The 21364-nt window shown below is 39.7% G+C and overlaps 2 protein-coding genes across 2 annotated transcripts in view; both read right to left on the reverse strand.

Annotated features, from left to right (window-relative positions):
* Positions 1-13867, reverse strand: part of sik2b (salt-inducible kinase 2b) — a 48060-nt gene extending 34193 nt beyond the window's left edge. Inside the window, exons 1-3 of the mRNA XM_074679352.1 lie at positions 13303-13867; positions 9714-9830; positions 4737-4800 (exon numbers count right to left, since the gene is read on the reverse strand). Of these exons, the coding sequence (XP_074535453.1) occupies positions 4737-4800; positions 9714-9830; positions 13303-13440 (319 nt within the window). The 5' untranslated portion in view covers positions 13441-13867. The remainder of the gene's footprint in view (positions 1-4736; positions 4801-9713; positions 9831-13302) is intronic.
* A 611-nt stretch (positions 13868-14478) lies between these two features.
* On the reverse strand, positions 14479-21364 carry laynb (layilin b). Its single transcript, XM_074678826.1, has 7 exons — positions 20922-21364; positions 19405-19711; positions 19063-19220; positions 17453-17497; positions 16882-16959; positions 16633-16750; positions 14479-16533 (listed from the first exon to the last, which is right to left on the reverse strand). The coding sequence occupies exons 1-7, from the start codon at positions 21034-21036 to the stop codon at positions 16224-16226; spliced, it is 1131 nt and encodes a 376-aa protein (XP_074534927.1). The 5' UTR covers positions 21037-21364; the 3' UTR covers positions 14479-16223.

The raw sequence follows: 21364 nt of genomic DNA on the forward strand, positions 1-21364 counted from the left end.
ATTGGTTGTCTCAGTTAAGACATAAAAATGTTATTGTTTCACAGGTATTGATCAATGATTTTCTATTAAAAATGATTGAAACATTGAAGGTATATGGTATTGGCCCTAATCAGTAACGGCAGGTCAGACTTTTTAGAGATAGATGATCGGCCAGAAAATTGTGATTGGTGCACCCCTACTGTATTGTCTTTGTTGTGAAGGTAAACTAGATTTTGTGGCTCTGGGATGACTTTAATCCATCTGAGATGAGGCAAAATGGCTCCTTTCATAGGGAAGGATTCAGACCTCCAAACTAGGCTATCAAAAGCCAACACTGATCTGGATATTGAAAACACAAATAGATGTTTAATGACTCAAGAGCAAGTTTAAAATATTGTTAATTTGATAGTTAATATTGTTAGATTGAGCCTTAACCCTTGCTTGGTTTGATGCTTTCTGACAGATTCATTTACCTTAAAACAGATCAACTGTAGATCAACTCAAGAGATAGAGTGTATTAAACAGCTGATTGGGCCATGGGGGGGTTGAACAAATTTCTATTAAAAAATTGTCTTGTGAAACTCATCCCTTTTTGGGTTGCAGTCCCCTTTTTCTAGGACTGTCCCGATATTACATTTTCACTTCCGATACGATACAGATACTGCAGCATTGAGTATTGGCCAATACCGATATTAATCGCACAATTTTATTACTTATTTTGAAGTATATCTGTCATGTTAGAAAAGGCTAGATTAAGTGATATTATTCAAACAAAGAACAGTAGTCAGCAACAGTAGGTATGAGGAAAAACTGACCCATTTATCATTAACCAATGGGTAACAGAAATTTTAACATTAAGCATAAGAATAAACTAGTAATTAAATAAAATAAAGAATAAATCAGAAGACCCAGAAAATAACCTAATAACTCAAATAAAAACAGCAGGAGCGGAGTCTGGAATGGACTGCTTATATCCGAGATTTTAGATGCATTCCGATACGATATCGATATTTGTTTTTTTGCTGATATCAGACCGATATCAATATCGGACTGGGACACCTCTACCTTTTTCACTTATGTTTCCCTCTCCTGGTCATCGGAGTTAAAGCTACCACACCCTGTCTTCTTTAAGACATGCAGAGAGCTGAGTGAGTGAAAATGATGGATACTTTATAGGGATATAAGCATTGACAGTCTAAGTACATAAGAATGTGCCACAAAAAAATCAGCCAGAGCATTTCTTTGAAGTCAACAGGCTTGCTGTCTCATTCCCTCTCCATCAGTCGGACCAGAAATCTGCATGAGTGATTCCACTGACTGCCAGCTATTATACTCCCCTCTCTCCAGCAGTGCTTTCTTAAATATGCATGCCCTACATTTCCCCACCACCTTCCAAATTCAAATGGATGTCCTCTGCTTTTGCCTCCATTCTCTTCTGCCTTCTTTCTGTCTCTGCTCTCTGCAACTCCCCTTTATTTGCAGCTGACCCAATTTCCAGGTTTGATCCATACTGCAGTTTTGAGGCAGACTGTGGAGCGGCAGATTGACTGACAGACAGACAGACACAAAGGACACACCAACAAGCTGGCACGGATGCCTCTGCTGTGCCCATTACTGTGCCCACCCACTCCTTTTTTTGCGAGAATGAACCCATCACTCTCCGCCTCCTAGTGAAAAACGCAGCTCTGATGCTTTGTTTTTATGGCTCCAGACACGAGCACACAAACACACTCACATGCACACACACACACACACACACACACACACACACAAATACACTAACCCTCCTGCTCTCACACAAACCCATTTAGTGTTTGGTCTGAAGAGAGAGAGAATTGGAGGCTCATCCATTGTCTTGCCGTCATGCTGTAGCAGGGTGGGCTGCTGCTGAGCATCCACAACAACTTCTCATCTTCCTCTCTGTGTAACCTATGATCAGGGGCAAACCTGAGACATTCATCTTGTCAGAGAAAGCAGAGGAAACTCTCAGGAGGGAAGAGAGTGGAAGAAAATGCTGGAGATGAAACTAGTCAGCTGAGTTTTTTGCATGAGTGCATCATAAGACCTGATCTGTATTTAGAGGTGCATTTAGAAATCAGGAATAATTGTTCCATTGTGTAAAGATTGGATCTTGTAACGCTGCAGCTAGCAGCCAGTGTCTGCCTGACTGAGTCAAAGCTGCTATTGCTGCAGCCGACAATGACATATAAACGTCTTACATAACTATATTACATTGTGCAATCAGGGCAGAGGGGTCGGAGGAATCAGGACACAATGGTTTTATAATACCCTGACATGATCCATGAGAAGATCTATGGATTATGGAAAGATGAGGTTGTCAAATCTGGATTATTTAAAAGAACAAAGTGACATTTAAAGAAACACAATCAGTCACTTTTTTGGTGTTCTTAAAGAAAAGATTAGAAAGAAAAAAACATCACAGACCTGGAGCCTGGACCTTAAACTTAACTTCCTTTTTCTAGAAAGTGGCTTCATTGCGATCAAGCTAAATGCAGCAAAAAATACACATTAAACCAAAAGCATGAATAAAAAAGCTCACAGTTAAGAAAAGATGTAGCCAAACTAAGCTTATGTTCCTGGATGTAATTTCAAATTCATATTTCTCTCCCTTGTTAAAACTTAATGTAATTGGCATATTCTTATTGATAGTTTTAAACTAATTTCACAGGTGTATATTCGTGAGTTTCCACAACCAGCTACATGGGCTGCTGCGACGACCAATGGCTGCTATACAAAATCTGATCTTTATTCACGTCTTATAAACAGCCTCTACATTCATTCATTCATTTATTCATTCACTGATTTATTTGTTTATTTATTCTATCGTTCGTTCAGTCATTCAGTGTGTTCACCTCCCAGCTCTCTGGGTCACAGGAGCAGAAGTGTTCATTGCTGAGTCAACATCACAAGTGGAACACTGGCCACAGAATATCTCTCACACACACACACACACACACACACACACACACACACACACACACACACACACACACACACACACACACACACACACACACACACACACACACACACACACACACACACACACACACAAACACAGAGGACAGGACTAATAAGTTTAATGTGGTCTACAGCTGAAGTAATCCTCTTAGTTGCTGCGTCTGAAACTAGGTTAAGTGCAAACATTCTCAGACTAGCTAACAGGTGAGGCCAAAAATCTGTGTGGATAACGCCCCACTTACAGATAGTCCACACCAGTCAAGTTTATATTTCTTGGAACAATGTGATCGAACATCTAGAATCCTGTAACAAAAGCTAAAAATGTTCATCAAACTTTTCAGTCTTTAGGCTCATACTTATTGTTTTTCCTTGAGATCAGCGTGTACACAGTGTAGAAACAGAGTGTGTGCAGCAGTGATAGAGCTCATTGTGCTATGGGGGGCCTGAGATAATTTCTTATCTGCTTGTACAATTCTTGCTATGTTCTGACTTGTCTGTTCCTTCCAGCACAAGTGTCTCTGTTTGTGCTCACTCGCAGCAGAGTCAAGTTACTCAGTATTGTATGTTCGACTTTCCTCTACAAAACTTGTTTTAGTTTTAAAAGTTTAAAATCAGATCTTACTTCCTTATAGGTCACTTTTGTCTAGCAGAAAGCCTTCAGTTAATGACTTACTGGATATTAAGGTCTATTTTCCTCTGCTTCCGCTACTTGTTGCATAATGAGTCAAAACAGCAGCATCTGGTCCCTTTCTGTGATTCAAAAATTTATTATGAAATCCTGTCAAGCCTGCATGAAAACATGGAACATTGAGCTCCCTTTATACTCTTTCTATTATAGACTGCAGTATACAGTTGACTTAGACTTGCGCTTTATGGGAGAAATGGCTATCATGTAGATATTTTAGATAAAAAAAGCGCTTTGAGTGGTCAGAAAGACTTGAAAGGCGTGATATAAGAACCAGCCCATTAACCATTCATTGACCAATTATCTATACAAGCGGAAGTTGAATTATGTTTGTTTGTTCGAGTCTGTTTTTTTTTCATATGTTCCTTGACATTTTAAACTTTGGACCCTGAAAAATGTCCACTTCAGATTGTTGACCTTCACTGGCACGTGACTCACTTTGTTATTGCTTATGCTGCTGTTTGTTCAGTGCAAACAAAACTTAACTGAACTAACAGGTGTCTACGTACATTACAATGTGCATGGTCTTGAACTATGGTCATTTCTTTCTTTTATTCTTTTAGTGGAGCTCCTATAAAAAGTTTAACCAGCAGCATTCAGAGCAGACTGAGTCATATAGGAGAAATGCTTGTAGCCAGCATATGGGAAGTTACTGTAATACCTTGAATAATCAGAACATTGAAGTGGTAAAACTGTGAGTGTGAGAGATTCTGCAACACATATGGTAATAAATCTGCGCTTTCCTCTTTGAGGCTTCATTTACAAGCTGTGTGTGACGTTATTTCATATGACACAAGTGCAAAGTCAGCATATTCAGTGGGGCAAATGAAACACATGACCAGGGCCACATCAGGACACTGTTCTTAGACTTCCATCAATCATTTGACCTTTGAGACGAAGGCTTGGATAAGTTTAAGAGCAATGCAAACTGAACAAGACTTTGATACTACCCAGTTTTTCACAAACAGTGCTGACGCAACAGCGCAGATTTTTGGTGAAAGTGATATGTGGGGGACGTCGATGAGACTGGTTGGGACGATGTATTCTTGAGATACATGAGTCAGAATGAGTTTTTAAAAAGATCACTCACCAAAGATCTCCCCATTCTTGGCATACTCCGTGACTAAATAAAGCATGTTCTTGGTCTCCATCACCTGGGAGAGGAAGAGGACGAAGAAACGGGTGCAGAGGGAGGGGAGAGAAAAGTGGGAGAGTGAATACACACGGAAATCCACTTTTCAGTAGCAATGTCATCACATAATCCATGTTAACAGCCTCCTGCAACAGAGGAGGATTAGTAAGGGGAACAAGAAAACATGCCAGTGACCAAAATATTACACAACAGTCCACATGGCTCTGTCTGACATTTAAAAAAGTCCAGAAAAAACAAAATACATGAATGGAGCAGAGTCTAAATATGGCAGCAATGTAAGAGAACGGAGGTGGACGGTTAGAGTTGGCCGAGTATATCTGAATGGTGCTTAAAAACCTCTCAGTCCTCACTCTGTGCTGAGTTGTGTAGGAGGAGGAGAACCGATTTAGAAGCAGTCAACACTCAGGAGATGAATAGAAATAAATGCGGAGGAGAGAGAGAGTCAGATGGAGAGGGGAAGGATGAATCAGACAGAGTGAGCCAGACATTCACACTAGAAATCCCACGCTTATTGTTAGTGATCAATTTTCCATCTGTTACACTGACCAATTCATGGATTTAGGAATGAAAGCCAGTATTTGTTGCTTTTTTAAGGTTGTGTAACAAACACATACTGTTCTCTCCCCTTTTATGGCTCTGGACTAAAACTAATTAATAAGTTAAGTCCATTTATAGGTATTCATTTTGGCTCAATCAAAACAAGAGAAAGTTAATGCCATTATGCATCTAATCTGGGAAATAAACCCCTCTAATGGCGCTCGATTTGACTCGTCACAGCATGAAAAAACACAGGTGTAACTAGTACTATTAACAGTGCCTTTGTTTCGTCTCTGTGTGCCAGTAAAACAGCATGAACGATAGCAGGGCTCTGGCAATGGCACATCTGAGTGGAAGGTAGCCATTATTAATGTTATTAATTACACCTGTGTTGGATAGAAACACAGATATCCAACTCAAAGGGAGGTCCATTTTCAATCTTTGCTGCAATATTTTTATAATTTGATTTTGTAGAGGATCCAGCAACTACATGCTCATAATTAGTTTCACGTGTTGGACTGTTTGCTGTTCATCTAAGCTAATGTCAGAGGGTGGTTGTACATAAATCACTGAGGTGCACAGAAATTAAGAGAAAGCAGCAAAAAAAGAGGCTAAGCCCTCGCACTTACCCAGTGCCTGTGAAACAACCACAATGTTTCTACAAAATCGTCTTTGCTTTCTAAGATTAAGCATAAGTCTTGTAAGCAGTGCTTTGTTTTGATACTAATAACACACTACCATGGTTCTTTTCTTGCTACTGTTTTTAACATTTCCAAGGTCCAACACATAAACTAGCATAATGAAACCACTTCAGGTTTGTGCAGTTCTCTAGCAGTTTGGTGATGTGTACCTGTGCTACTTTTCTGACCACTTCTTGAAGAAAAAATATTTTTTTTATAAGTGTATTCCACTAAACAAAGACAGCCTATCATTCATGATGTCCAAACACGAGCAGAAACACATCGGCAAATTAACACTCTAAATCAGGATTCTTGCTGACTGAAGCGATGCAACCAGTTTTTAAGGAATAAAGTCTGATTTGAGTTCAACATCATGTGCTAAAGGCTTCATTAGATGGCTCCTAATGGTTTTGAGGTAGGACACTATGATCTTGATTAGGCTAGACGTCAAGCCAGTTGTTTTCCAGTTTAACATCTTTTTAGTGTGTTTCTCATTCTAGTAAAACCGAAAAGCGCCCCAAAAAACATCACATGTGCATCTTCTCAGCAGCACAAAACCTTCCTGCACCTGCAATAATCACCACAACCACAGACATACATTGGATATAAAACATAAGGTATAGTGTGGTACCACAAGCAGCACCTGAAGTGTTTAGTATTAGGAAATAACAAAAGGCAAAATTCAGCCATGTATCGTATTGTAGTGATACATTTTCACAAAAAGGAAGAAAACATACTCCGGATTCCAGACACCAACATAAGGTACCCTTTATATTCCATGTTTGGTCAGTCATAGGGTCTGACTGAAAGTACCTTGAATCTAACACATTGCTTTTTGTTGGGTAGACATTAAAATTAGTAAATCCGAGGGGTACTGCACTTTTTATCTGTCACATCTGAAAATCTGTTGGTGAGAAAGGGCAGCTCCAGTCTGTGTTAAATCACAGGCTGGATACAGGTCAGACTGTTCGATGTTTTAATGTCATGCCTTTGATGAATTATTTATCAATCCTTTATATAGTTATTTAATGCCTTTTACAACAAGGGGATACAGTGGTGGCTAATGGTTATTGATTCATTGTTATGATCAATCTGATGTCCTCTACTTTTTAAGTATTTCTTGCAAACTGATTGATATCCAAATTAAGGTTCTTATTTGGATGACAGCACTGTTAGACAAGAGGTGGTTTTGGAATTTTGGAGCGTATATGCAGCAATGATTTTGACTGCTTATATCCTTTGAGGCTGCAGGAGGAATTTTGGCAGTGCTCAATAGGATGGAAAACCAAAGAGAGTCAGAGGACGGTGAGAAGTAAAAGCGGTCAATAGAGGAGAGGCCACACACCACAGGACAAACTGGAGTGGGGTCCATGGTTGGGTTGTCTGTGTATCTCTTCATTAGCCCGGGCTTGCTTCCTTTTAGGCCACGGGGCCAACCCCGGTTTATGAGACTGGAAAGGAAATCACTAATTGACCTGAGCTGATTGGACAGAGAGGCTGTTGGAAATAATGATACACACCAAAATAACACACAGCAGAGGGCTGGAGCACTGCCTCATGGTTGTGTAATAATAATGAACACTCATTTACTTTCCCTAAACTAAACAAACTAACAGGACCCAAAAGCTTATGTAATCCATCTGAATCACCAGAATTACATCAGACATCATGGTAACTAGGTGAAACAAGTCTGCCCCTGGCTAGTTAACATAGCAACATAGTGAAACATCCATAAATCATTTCAGAAAACAAACTAAGCTAAAAGATTACATACTATTAAAGTTTGCAAAATGACATGGTGGCTGATTTACTACATAATGCTTCAAGCAATAGTCATACTACTGACAGCTGCAATGGGCCGTATTAAAAAAAAGTTTGGGAGTTTACAGTTTTGAAAGAAAGTTGTGATGCACGATGTAAGCCAAGCAAGTATCATCTTGAATATTACCAGCACCCTTGGGCTGCTAGCTAAATTAAAGCAGTCAGTCATTAGGTATTTTAAGTTTACTTTTATAAATGATGTCTTATGACTATAAACTAAAAAAAAGATGTCCAGCATAAACTACTTCAAGTAAAGAAAACAGTGTCTAAATGTACACTATTCATTAGATACCACAGTATCTTCAAACACCAACAACAGATCAATTTCCTTTGGATCTTTCAAGTTTCACCCAAGTGCAATACACCTACCCTGTGCCCTTAAGGGCCCATGAATAATTAGCCATGGTCTTGTAAAGGAAGGGGTCACTGACAAGGGCTAATAACTGCCCAATGAAATCATTCTGTTCAGCACTAGAAACTTCTCAGGTAAGTAGACTGTCAAAATTTAGAGGTCTGTGTTTGGTTGTAATCACTTCATGGTATGGTGGATTTGGTTCTGACATACATCAATAAAAACATAACATGTGCATCTGAGACTACCAACATAATAGGTTTGTTCCACACAGGCTGCATATTCACACAGCCCAGAAAACACATATGAACATAAGGCTGAGCTTCAACCAGACATTAAGGTGCTCTTATATCTCCAACCATCCAGAGGTAGCAGGTTCTGCTGGACAGCCGTTGTTTGCTAATGCATTAAAAATGATTGGGATTGGTTGTGCGCTTTACTGCTCTGTCTGCTCAAGAACATAAAGGAAAGATCAACAAGTAGCAGCAGAGAACTCTGCTTGATAACGCTTATTTGTTCATGGATTATTCCAACAAACAGTGAACTCTTGGCCTCTTTAAAAGTTATTGTGTTAAGCACTCATTGCTATGAATGCTTCATGTTTCCTGAAGGATGCTCTTTGACCATAGTGCTAACTTTGAATCAACAGGAGCTCCAAAGACAAAACAGTCTCTACCCACAAGCCAAACGTCCAAATGTCCTTGTTAATTAAACCAAGCTACCTGCAGAATATAACTTTTCCCTCCTGGTTACACCCTCCACAACAATGTGAACAACTACAAGTTACAAACCATTTTTTCTCCTTTATTGTAATGTACAACCAGCTTGTTAGATAACCCTGGACTTGTTACAGTACAGTTTTAACTGAATTTACAAATGTGTCACTATGGCCGCATCCTTTCTGGATCTCTCTGGGGAATTTATACACTATGTTCAATCCCCTCAGTAAGGCCATGGGTAGCTACTGTTTAGCACCAAAGAAGTATAAACCAGTAAATTAGATCCATCACTGGAGGGTTACCCTTAAAACCTGTATTAGATACTAGATGAAAAGGGAGCAGCCAGAAGGCTCCAGCCAAGGTTTGGACCAATGATGTTCTCAGTGTGAAGTCATTCTTCATTGTATCGTATTGATATTGGGATATCTGGTATTATATTGAGAAAAACTTTTATCCACATTGTTCAGCCCTAGTTGACACACAACAGGAAGCTGTGACTTGGTGGATCAATAAAGAAGAAACAGTAGCATCCAAAAAGAAGGAAATATAAGAGAAATGTCTCAATCAAATAAAAAGAATGGATCAAGGGAAATCAAAAATGTTAAACAAAAACATCTTGAGAAATCATTATTTGTATTTACTGCATCAATTGTTGGGAATGACAGCTTAAAAACTACCAGATTATACAAGATGCACTATGGCCTCCAACAGGGAAGATGCACCAGTACTAAGATTTCATTCTTCGTCATAGCTACAGCAGTCTAAAAACACCACAATACTGTGGGTAACAGGTGCTGAGGCTCACCTGGTAGAGCTTGATGATGTGGGGGTGGTCGAGCATCTTCATGATCTGAACCTCCCTGTAGATCTTCTCCAGGTTGACGGCATCCAGCTGGGTCTTATCGATGATCTTGATGGCCACCTGCAGGGTGATCGAGCATTTAGTACAACACAACTGTAATCAGTGAGCTCATCAGACTTGATTGGCAAAAGCCAACACCCCCTTCATTTCATATTCTCTCACACACACACACACACACACACACACACACACACACACACACACACACACACACACACACACACACACACACACACACACACACACACACACACACACACACACACACACACACACTGGTACAAAAAGGAATTTAATAGGGGACAGAGTGTTCCTGCAGCTGTGAGAGCAGCAGAGATCTGTTTCTGAGACGCGCCATAGATGCTAAAATACAGCTTGTACTTCAACTTTCATAAACAGTCTTGAAGCCATGATGACATATCACAAGAAGTTACAGCACAGGCAAAAGCAGACCCTGCTGCATACACACCCACAATGACATGTACATGTCTAAGTCACACACTCACAACATTAACACTCTTGGCTTTGATAAGTGGTGTCCTGTGGCAACAAGGCAGTATTCACGTCTCTCCTTCAGACAGTCTTATAAACATTTGAGCTCAATTTGATGTGTTTAAAGTCTCTAGCCAAGATGAAGACAACAATGAGAGACACTCATTACGTCTCTGCTGGATTAAATTTAATAACTTTTACTGAGCATTCAGAGTGAAAACAGATCTAAAATTGTAGCAGCCAATAAATTATGGTTACAGTTTAGACTTGAGCAGAATGATTAGTCCTTTTATTTACCGAAAATGCCTCTGCAGCTGTAATTCTGTGGGCAGAAAAACCAACTTAATATTGTCAGGTACTTTTTTGAATGCAAATATTGCAAATTCGTATGTTGTAGTTTCAAAACAAGCTCTTTGAGTGAGATAAGGTTTTTTTCTGGAAGCTGTGGTAGCAGTTTTGTCAAATAATGAGAAATCTTGCATATTACAACACCAATAACTAAGGGAGATAACAGAAGCAAGTCTCAGAGCGGCATGTGAATACGAGACGCATTCGGATGAAAGTTGATCGGATACATAGCAGTGACAGGACAGACTGTGACGTAAGATCTTCCTCTGGAAACTTAATACAATGTGGATCATTTTATCCTTCATCTCTGTGATCACCGGATAACCTGTCAGAATCAACCTGATTATATAACAAAGAATTATACCTGGAATGTAGGATGGCATATTTTTTTAGCGGGTATCACAATGTGTAGCTAAGCTGATGTCACACTGTGTTAAAACTTTGAGCCAGGTGTGACATTTTTTGTCTAAATGACCTTGCATTATTTTGTGTTAGTTTCTCTAATATGTCAATAAAGTATTACAAAAATAAAATAAGAGACAGATTTGTTTCATTCTGTACTAAGGTCAGTCAAAACACAGCCTCCTGATAGCTTGGTTGAACACCTCCATCCAGCTGACATCAGTTTTGATCCTTTCGAACACATTTTGAGTGCAAGCTTTAAGCACCTCAGTTACAAAATGTGCAACAGTCAGTGTTATAATACATTTAAAAATCTCTGTGATTATCTGCCTTTAGACACAACAGATAGGTGTGCAATTTAGGGATAAATCCTATAAAGAAATCCAAATCTTTTAATGGCACTCCAGCTGCAATTTGAGACCTCTAGCTGAAGCTTTCAATTCTCAATAACTGACAAGGATTAAAGGGTACTTAGAAGCTAAAGATGTGAGATAGCTGATTACATTGTCAACACTGCTGACACCCATACCCACACAACATAAAATATCTTCCGATTTCTGCGGGCACAGGGTCATTTAAGGACAAAGGGTAGCAAGGGGAATTTAGCAAACACACAGAGTAATGATTGCAGAGACAGGGCAGTGCTTTGTGGGTAATTGCACAACAGACTAAACAGACAGGTCCACATGGGAATGGGCCAGAACCATGTGAACCAACAAACTGCAATATGTACATAATGGGATGAATGGTTCAACATCACAGACAAAAGTCCTGAGTGGAAAAAGTAGGCTATGCACACACAAGATAACCTGTCTAGAAATGTGCAACAACCTGCACACGAATGCATCTGATCTGCTGTTTTATGTGTCATTAAACTCGTGTTCTCTACACACATGCCCTGGGCTAACATCTCCCTTGCCCTGGCAAATCCTCAAGGCAGATGGCATCACATAAAGTTGATAGCCGCCGGCCTCTCCAGCTGACCTTGGCAGCTCTAACATACGGCTCTGCTCTGCTCCGGCTTTGGCTGAGGCAAGCGGCGGAGCGGCTCCTCTGTACTGACCAACACTGTTAAATGACCTCTACTGAACAAGTGGCTTTAAAAGCATCAGAAATCTGCAGGTATTCACTCAACCCAAATACCACACTGGTCCCTGAAATCAAAACCTGCATGTCAGCAATACATGATAGAAAACTACCTGACCAGACTAACCCTTCACCTCGTCACAAGCATTACAAACTAGATTAACATGAAAAGAGCCTTATCAGCCATTTTCTTGACCTGTTATTCATTAAACCCACCAAGTGGCCTCTCGCTGATGATGTAAATCTGGGTTTTCTGTACACTGTGATAGCTCACGTTCAACGGCAGACAGTTGGAGGCTCAAAGATCAAAGTGTGCTCTCACAACTGTCCTGGCCTATTTCTTCTGTCTCTGTCTCACACAGCATAACTTCACCACACAAAGGCTGCACACTTTTACACTGAATCATAGTGTGTGCTGCTGCAGTACAAAGCAATGGCACTCAGTGGTACTGGTCAAGAAAGGTCTCTCTGTAAGGAGCTGACATGGTAGTGTGGTCATGCAGCATTGCCTGAGAGCATGTTCCACAAGTGTTTTTAATACTAAACCTTCTCCAAACCAGGTACAGACCCCACAGCAGTGTCAGTGGGTTGCTGTCTGCATGCATGCGTGCGTGAGGAACACTTTGCTTTCCAATTACAGAGATCTGGCTGACACATCCTGCTCCACACAAAGCTCTTGGCACTACAAAACCACTAAATCACATCATTATTTGGATTACATAATAAGACCACCGACCCGTGCTGCATGCCCCAGATACAGGAACTTGGGATGTTTACAGCAGCCAGACTCTTGAGTTTGGTACACTGTGTCATTGTCTGGGTCATCATCACCAAAACGAGTACAGGTGTCTAATCCTGCCCCAGTGTAGGAAAAAAGCGTGTTTACAGTTTGTGTTTCCCAGCAGCTGCAGCACTGCTGGTCAGACCTCTTACTGGCAGTGATGTTGGCTCAGGGGGTAAACGTGCAAGCAGTCATTGCTCCTGTAACATGCAGGATTCAAACACACCAGCTGTTGCTCCACACCGGATCACCCAGTGTCCACGCAGACACCCGATCCGAGTTTCTATTACTGCACAATGTGGACGGTATTACGGTATCCACTGTGAATATCTGGGGTGTCAACTAGTGCATAAAAGTTATGTAACTCAGCTGAACAGCAGCACAAGTTAGCTTCCAGGCTAACTAGTTCACAGACACACTCACCTCGGTCTTGGTTATGCGGTGTCGAGCCAGCTTCACGACAGCGAAATTGCCCTTTCCTAAAGTGCGCTCGATGTCGTAAAAGCCCACTCGGACCGGACCCCGGATCTGCGGTTTCTGGACACTGTCAGCCATGACCATGCTGTTCAGTCTGGACTTGTTTAGTGGAAGAGTAGGAGGTAGCCAGACGGAGCAGGGGGACACACGGGGGGCTCACGCGGGCAGCTACAGATAAAGACGAAAGGAAAACAAACCGCCCGCTGCCGCCGCCTCCGCTTCTGCCGCCGACCCTGCTCGAAGCGAGTCCATTAAAAATAGACAAAGTTGATTACTGTGTCGCCCTGCCAGCTTGAACACCAATGTGGCGACACTCTCCCGTCAGTGTTGCGATACGAAGCAGCAGGCCATTTGCTGAACCCGGGGGCTGTCACACACCACGTTCTCCAGTACAATAGAGCTATAATATTTCAGCCTGAGGTACCTCTATCAGCTACAGAGCACACGAGTTGACTTGCAAAGAGGCATCATGTTCTCCGGTTGACGTGTATTGACGTCAAAGCCATGGGGGTATTTGTACAGGAGGCGGGGCTACGGAGCCGCTCCACACTTCAGTGCCAATTGGTTGCCAAGACAACGAGACCCACCTCTTACGTCAACCGGTAAAATTGCTATTCCGAAATCTGTTTGCTCGCCTGCCCTGCTTGATTGCACGCATAGGTAACTTTGAAGTCTCGCCCTGCAGGTGTTTTAATAAGCTCCTGGCGGCAGCACGTGACAAACTCTGGCTGAAAGGTGTTGTTTTCTGTAATAAATCTTAAACTACCATCGAATTTGACCTTTCCTAAAAGAAAAAAGAATATGGAATATTTACAGTTAAATGGAAAATCTACTTTTGAAAACCAAAAAAGTCCAACATTACATCGTGTCTACTTTAATAATAAATATTAAAAATGTATTCAATGCGTACCAGTAATGTGATATAGGCCTATTATAGTTCAACGTTTTATAATGTAAAACAACTGACCCTGGTGAAACATGGAATTTGTTTGTCACGGGTAAGGTTTTATCAGCTACACGACAGCGCCATCTGTTGGTGAAAACAGAACATTGAAACAAAACAAACTTCCTTTAAAAACTTTTGTTTTTACTGTCATCTCGAAACAGGCATTTTACCTTCACACACATCAAGTTGACACAGTCACACCCTTTAACTCTTATACACATTCTAAACCATTAATTCAATGCCATCTTATTGTTTAAAGACAAATGCAAATACAGCATCTTGTAAGCAAACTTAATTTGACACTTAGCGGACACAGCTTATGTTCACACCCAACTGTGGTTTTCTTCAGCTCAACCAAAGACAGTGAACACAGAACTGAGGATTACTAACAGGCAGGCAGAGAAGCACTGCAAAGGCCTCTGCTGTCACACATAGACTTCCTGAATGTAAGAGTTCCAGATGTGCTTTTGGCATTTCCTGTCTAACATTCTCCAAGAACACACTCAGCCTCTCCTCATTGGACCTGCTAAAACTTTCCGATATTAAGACCCAACAGCCCACTCAGTAGACACTCAGGAATAACACAGATGTGTTGTATTTAATAACCTATTGCCATACTTACTGTATAAATGTACAAGGCAGGGGCATTCTTTTTAAAAACAAACAGTGATGGCTGGATGGATCCATGACATGTTACAAATTCTTACAAAGATTGGTGATGGGTTGATTTCGGACACAGTCAGGTGGAGTAGGGAAAGCCCACAGCTTTGAGGTTTACTGTGGTCAGCAGAGCGTTGTCATCAGTGTTTCTGCATGCCTTGTCATCTCCCCTGACATCAGAGTCCAAGCAGGAAGTCAGTGCTTGGTTGAAACAACTCCTCAAGTTTAGTGAAAGAAACAAAAGACTGTTGAATTGAAAATTGGATTGTTTACAACACGTGTTACTTTGCGAGACTCCTTACATCTTGCACTTCTTTGTGGGGATAAGTTTGCAATGTACCATGTAACATTTTTCAGCACTGCTGCATTAAACTTTGCTGACTCATTGCTGCCTATTGAGCTCATTATTGTGTCTTTGATACCAAAGCCTCAGTGCTTCTGGGAAGTTACATAACTTGTTAGTATCTTCATGGTGCAGTATTTTCACAGTTTGTACCCTGGACTTTGAGATATATTTATGAATTGTAATGATTATTACTTTCAAGAAATGAAGAGATCCTACTTTTTATCTGTTAAGTGCTTTGGGTTACCAATTAAAACCGTGACCAGTTTCATTCACATAAGTTTAAGCTCTATGCTACCTTGAGTTTACTGCTTATAGATCACAGCTAACGTGCTAACAGAAAAATAAAATTGTCATAAAAATAGTCACTATTTAGCTTTCATATGTTTATGTCTTTGGCTGTTAAAGGTTAAATCCAAAAACAATAACATTCCAATCAGTCTTTACTTGAAAATATTTCTTTTTGCCTATTAGCAACTTAAGAAAACCTGGATCCTGAATGCAGTCAACATTTAACTAAACAAATCTCTGTACAGCCTCAAAGTTCAGCCTAGAGCTGTAGGTTGAAAGCTTCTATAATTATGAATGTAGAATATACTGAAACATGTGAAAAGATGTACCCATGTAATATTATTGTGTTGATAAAACACATTTATTATTGCTGGTGTTGTTCTGGTTTCCTGAATACCTGAAGCTCTGTAGTTGTTAAAGCTGGCTTTGACTTGCCATCTAAATGTTGAATGCAGTACCAGAGTCCATGCTGTTGCTGCAACGTGTTCAGCTCATGCACCCAAGTAGTTATTAGTTAGCTGTACAAGAATGAAGCGCTGGAAAAAAAAACGTATTGTCCTCTGATTACAATTATTAGCTGGTGTGAGATTAGAGATACCCACAGGCATCAGATGAGTTTCAACTGCATTATCCATAGATTTCATTTTCCACCCACCCAGTCTGAGCTTTGCAGGTCTCATAGATGTCATTGGTTACAAACCCACTCTCCCTGTGGGCACATGTCACATTCTCATAATCGTCACACTGGTAGTCCTGACACGGAGCGAGGTTATACTTTCTCATGATGTCTGTAGGCATACGACTGTCCAGAGAGGTGTGAGGCAGTTTGGTGACATCACTGAATGCATAAGGTCCTTGTATGGGGCAAAGTGATGGTGTTGATGTAGACATCCATGGCTGTGATCTGGTGGGGTAGCTTTCTGTGACTGTTTTCCTCCTGGATATGGAGAAAACATCATTAGAATTTGTTTCTGAAGTCACCAGCTGACTTTCCTAAACGTTTCATGTAGTTACATGGACTACTTTACATTTTTACCTTTTAATATGCTGTTTGTGGCAGAAGAATCCTGCAACTGCAATAAGCAGCAGGAGTAGAGCAGGAATAGTTGCATAAAGGATGTAGGAAATGTATATTGTGTCATCTGAGATTGAAACTGCAAAAGATAAATCACAATTGGCATACTCTCATTTCAATATATTTCAAAGATGGTTTCCCTTAAATAACACAGTTATTTTCCACATCAATAAGATTCAAAGACAATTTTTTCTGTTTCTCCTGTCTTACCCGATGACTCTGGTAGCACTATTTTTAGCCTCCCATCACTTTCTGTAGTTGAGACTATGGCTGGACTCAGAGATGGGACTGGAGTAATCAGAAAACAAATAGACCATCAGATACATTTAACAAAAAGTATGACACTTCTATATAACAAAAATGGTCTAAACCTGATTTTTTTTAAACAAAACACGTGATTGTATAATTTGGTTTATATGTTTTGGGTCGTTTTAGAAAAAAAATGATAAACAATGCAAAATAACTTGTATTACAAGTTGACTCATTTTCTATTGGGTAACTTTTATCTTCCACAGAAACACTAATTATTTGCTACAAGGCCCTTGTCACTGCGCATATCCACTAATATATCCCTTCCTGGCAAGTCAATGATGCAAACTCAAATCTTTACAAATGTTGAATTGGAGATCTAAAAAGGTGTGAAATGAAAAGTATGCACAAACAAAAGGGGTGTGGGGTTAAGTCTGACCTTTCTGGAAAAAAAACACAATTTAGATACCATCACCTCAGACACATATACAATGCATGCTAAATGAGCATATTATTCGTATGTATGTTGTACCTGCTGGTGTTGAGTACTCTTCCTCAGAAAGTACTGGAGCTTTGGCTGTGGAATACAGGAAAAAGGTGGATAAATTTTTCATGTCCTACAATCTCTTCATACATCAATTAATGTTTGACAAGCTTACAATTACAGTCCTACTTTTCTGCACTAAAAAAAACAGTGGATACATGAAGGATAAAAATTCAAAACTGTTTCCCATTTAAAGAAAAAAATACAGTGAAGAAAAAGCTCCGCTCAGTACTGATATTTAATTTTACATTTTAAGATTTGGATGTTTCAATTGTTCTTTTTTTTATCTTTCCTTTTATCTTTTATTTTATTTTAGATGACTTGCGATTCAACATTTGAGGATTAAAGTGCATTTTTCTCTGTGCAAAACAGCACATTATTATGAAGAAATTGCACTGTGGATGCAAAAATCTGAAGCAGCTTGCGCTGAACTGCTGAATGCAGAACACTAAAGATGCTGAATGACAGAAATTGCATCTGAAGATGTTTGAATAAATTCCTGAAAAGCTTGCACTGAACTGCTGAAAACAGAATGCTGAAGGAGCCTGTCATGAAGTCTTGTATGAAAGGAAATGAATGGATGAATTAATGGAATGGATAAAGGTATTTAGAAGTTTAAATGGTTCACTGTATAAAACATGAATGAATGATTGAATTAATAGATGGAATGAGAAGAAAATCTATGACAACAATGGCTTCAAGAAGTTAAAAGGGGGGCCTGGTCCAGATGGCAACCTCCAGTCTAAAAACATAAGACAATGCTGAATTGCTAAAACCTGCTGTCCGCTTGAAGCTAGCTCCGGAACTACACCAAGCCAAAAAAGTTGTTTTCACATCACAAATCTGAGCAAATAAGAGGGAAACTCAGATGGTTTCCTTGACAGTGTCTAAGTCTGTCACCCCTTGCCATTAAAAATACGCACAAACATGACCTGTACAGTATCACAGTTTCAAGACACACCCTATCAACCATTTTCCTAGATTGGACCCACAATAGTAGATCTAATATCCAAGTAAATATATGTGAGTCAAATTTGATCTGAAACAGCCCCAGTATACAATAAAATTGTAACACCTGAACAAAAACAAAACTAAAATACTTTCATTTTAAAAGTAATCAAAGTTCAGGCTAAAAGAATGATGTTTAGGGCATTTTTGCTTCTGGGAAATGTCAAAACAGACCAAATTTGACTCAATCCATATGCAAAGCTTTGGCTTCACATGAGACAAATATAGCAAATTGCTCAAAAAAGTATTCAATTTTCAATACTGTGGTGTTTTTCTGATCTTGGCTCAGCAGTGGAGTCAGTCATAGCTCAATCAGAAAGTCGGGTTTGACCTCAGCCACTGCAGCCACGTGTCAATGTGTTTTTGGGCAAGATACCAAACTCCAAACAGCTCCTCCCATTGATCAGCGGTATGTGAATGTGTATGAAACAGATGAGCTAATAATGATGGGTATGACACGATCTTAGCCTCTGTCATCAGTGTATGAAAGTGGTGGGATTGGGTGAATATGAATAGTAGTTTAAATAGCACTTTCTGTGATCAGAAAGAATGAAAAGTGATGTATAAATACAAGTCCACCCCCAGCTCACCTTCTCTGTATTTGCAAACAAAATTATTTTTGGAGTTGCAGTTGTCATCATTCCACTGGAACAGGAAATGACCTTCTTCATCAGGTGGTGCAGAGGGCTGGTGGTACAGAACTGCACACATTTCACTGCCACATGAAGGCTCATCCCAGTGCCAGTTCCTACAGCAATAACCAAAAAAGAAGCTCAGTTGTATCTTCTATCAGCGTATTACTCCTGAAATTCTGGTAAAGGACTTTCAATATTTACTCTCTTTTAATATAACTTGTTGAAATAAACATGAACAGAAATTATGTATTGAAATGGTGCATAAATAAGGACTACAACAGAAAAATTGAGAAACACCTAAATTTGGCTCTGCTTCCATCCATCCAGTAGTACTGCGAGGGGCAACCTGGGCTTGTGGACCCTGCTCTGTAGCGCTGTGGGCTGCGGCGAAGCCCGATCCAGAAGTCTCCATCTCCAGGCTGTAGCCTTTTTATAAACCTCTCCATCAGCTGCTGCTCGCTCTCTGTTTCAATGCTGAGCAACTCACCTCCATCCAGCTTGCAGGCCTGCCTGGCATCCTCAAAGGTCAGCCTACGCCTACTGTCCTGGATGTAGGACACCTTGTAGCATGGGCGCTGCGTGCCATGTCGACAGATCCTTTGGGCTGGATACCACAGCCATTACAGGAGATAACAGAAATAAAAGTGAAGAGGTTTTTTCTTTTTTCTAAAACAGTGGTACCTACACCATTACAAAGACCTTACAATATCACATTAAAACAGCTGTATTTGTATCTTTAAACAAATCATGTTAACAGTAGTTTCTCTTTTATAGATGAAAAAGAGAAATATTACAAATATGTGAATAAGAAAACATCTAATATGCTGTTTTATGCTGATAACAGTGTTTGTTTATAAAATGTTTTAAAATATACCCTTCGTGAGACTGATTAAAGAGCTGACTGAACACTTGACTCTAGTCAATCTGTTTTTCACTAAGAATAAATTCCATGCCAAGACACTTAAGAATCACTGGTAAGAGCCTGATTTCAGATCCACATTTTAACTGTTTTGAAGAAATCTGTTTGACGAGACTGACCTGACATTTCATTATCAATGCAATTTACTTAATTAAAAGGTTATCATTTAATTACATGGGTTAGAAGTATTTACAATCAAATCAAACCTTTTTTTTTTTTTTTTTTTTTTTAAGGGGGAGTTATAATCACACTACTTATTTTTTAACATTTGGTTTCTTATAAGTCATGATTATGAACTTACAAAAAAGAAAAAAGAAAAAAAGAGGGACCCCCTTTAAACACATTAAACTACTTAAATCAATTTGTATGATTTGTAGGTTTTTTGGAATTATTATACATATATATATATATATATATATATATATATATATATATATATATATATATATATATATATATATATATATATATATATATATATTTTTTTTTTAAACGTTTAATGTTGCCTGAATTGTTGCCATAAAGTTGAAACAGACAGCCTGCACTAAAACGCTGTAGTATCAGAGCCAAACACAGCCTCTCGTGCAAACCAGTGGGTTGTTTTCGACCACGTCACGTGCTGCTCTGCAGTGTCTAAACGCTGTCTGCTCATGAAATAAAGCTTAATTTGAATAATTCACTCATTGTTGACGTGTTTCTAATGTTAAACTCATTACGTAAACTTCTCAAGTAAACAGGGAAACAAAACCAAGCTCTAACGTCGAGTGAGCATTTCGCTCTCACTGTAAAATTTCTCTGAAGAAACAATGAGAGACGATTCTTGACCTTAGAGTTAAAACTTAAACTATTCCAGCCGCTCTGCTGAGGTAGCATTATTTCTCAAAAGGTTTCTTACCAATTAAATCAGAAGCGTATCCAGGGTGGAAAAACACGGCGATAAAAGTGCCCAACAGTTTCATACAATCCATCTCTACATGTTCACCCGAGTGTGCAGGACGATTTCTCTTCATCAAAGAGTTAACTGCTGTCTAAGGTGAACATTTCTAGCTCAGAGATAAACACTGAAAATGACAGAGGAGCAGCCTTTCCAGTCAAAAGTGGGTCGACTCCTGAAGGCGTGCATATGGCGTCTGTCTGAGGGAAGAAAAAATGAGACGGTCCAAGATTTTTTCTCTGAAAGTCACGATGTTGTTGCTTTTCGGTGATCTCTTCTCTGTGGCTCACAATCTGACTACTCTTGTTATAGTCTGTGAATGATTTGCGTTTCTTCTTTCCTGTTTCTTCAAGTTTTTTTTTAACTGAGTTTAGCAGATTCCACTTTCCACATAGCATAGTAAT

Source organism: Halichoeres trimaculatus, unplaced genomic scaffold (genome assembly GCF_033239565.1).
Source record: "Halichoeres trimaculatus isolate MK-OKI-2021-1 unplaced genomic scaffold, fHalTri1.1 fHalTri1_scaffold_9, whole genome shotgun sequence".
NCBI lineage: Eukaryota > Metazoa > Chordata > Actinopteri > Labriformes > Labridae > Halichoeres > Halichoeres trimaculatus.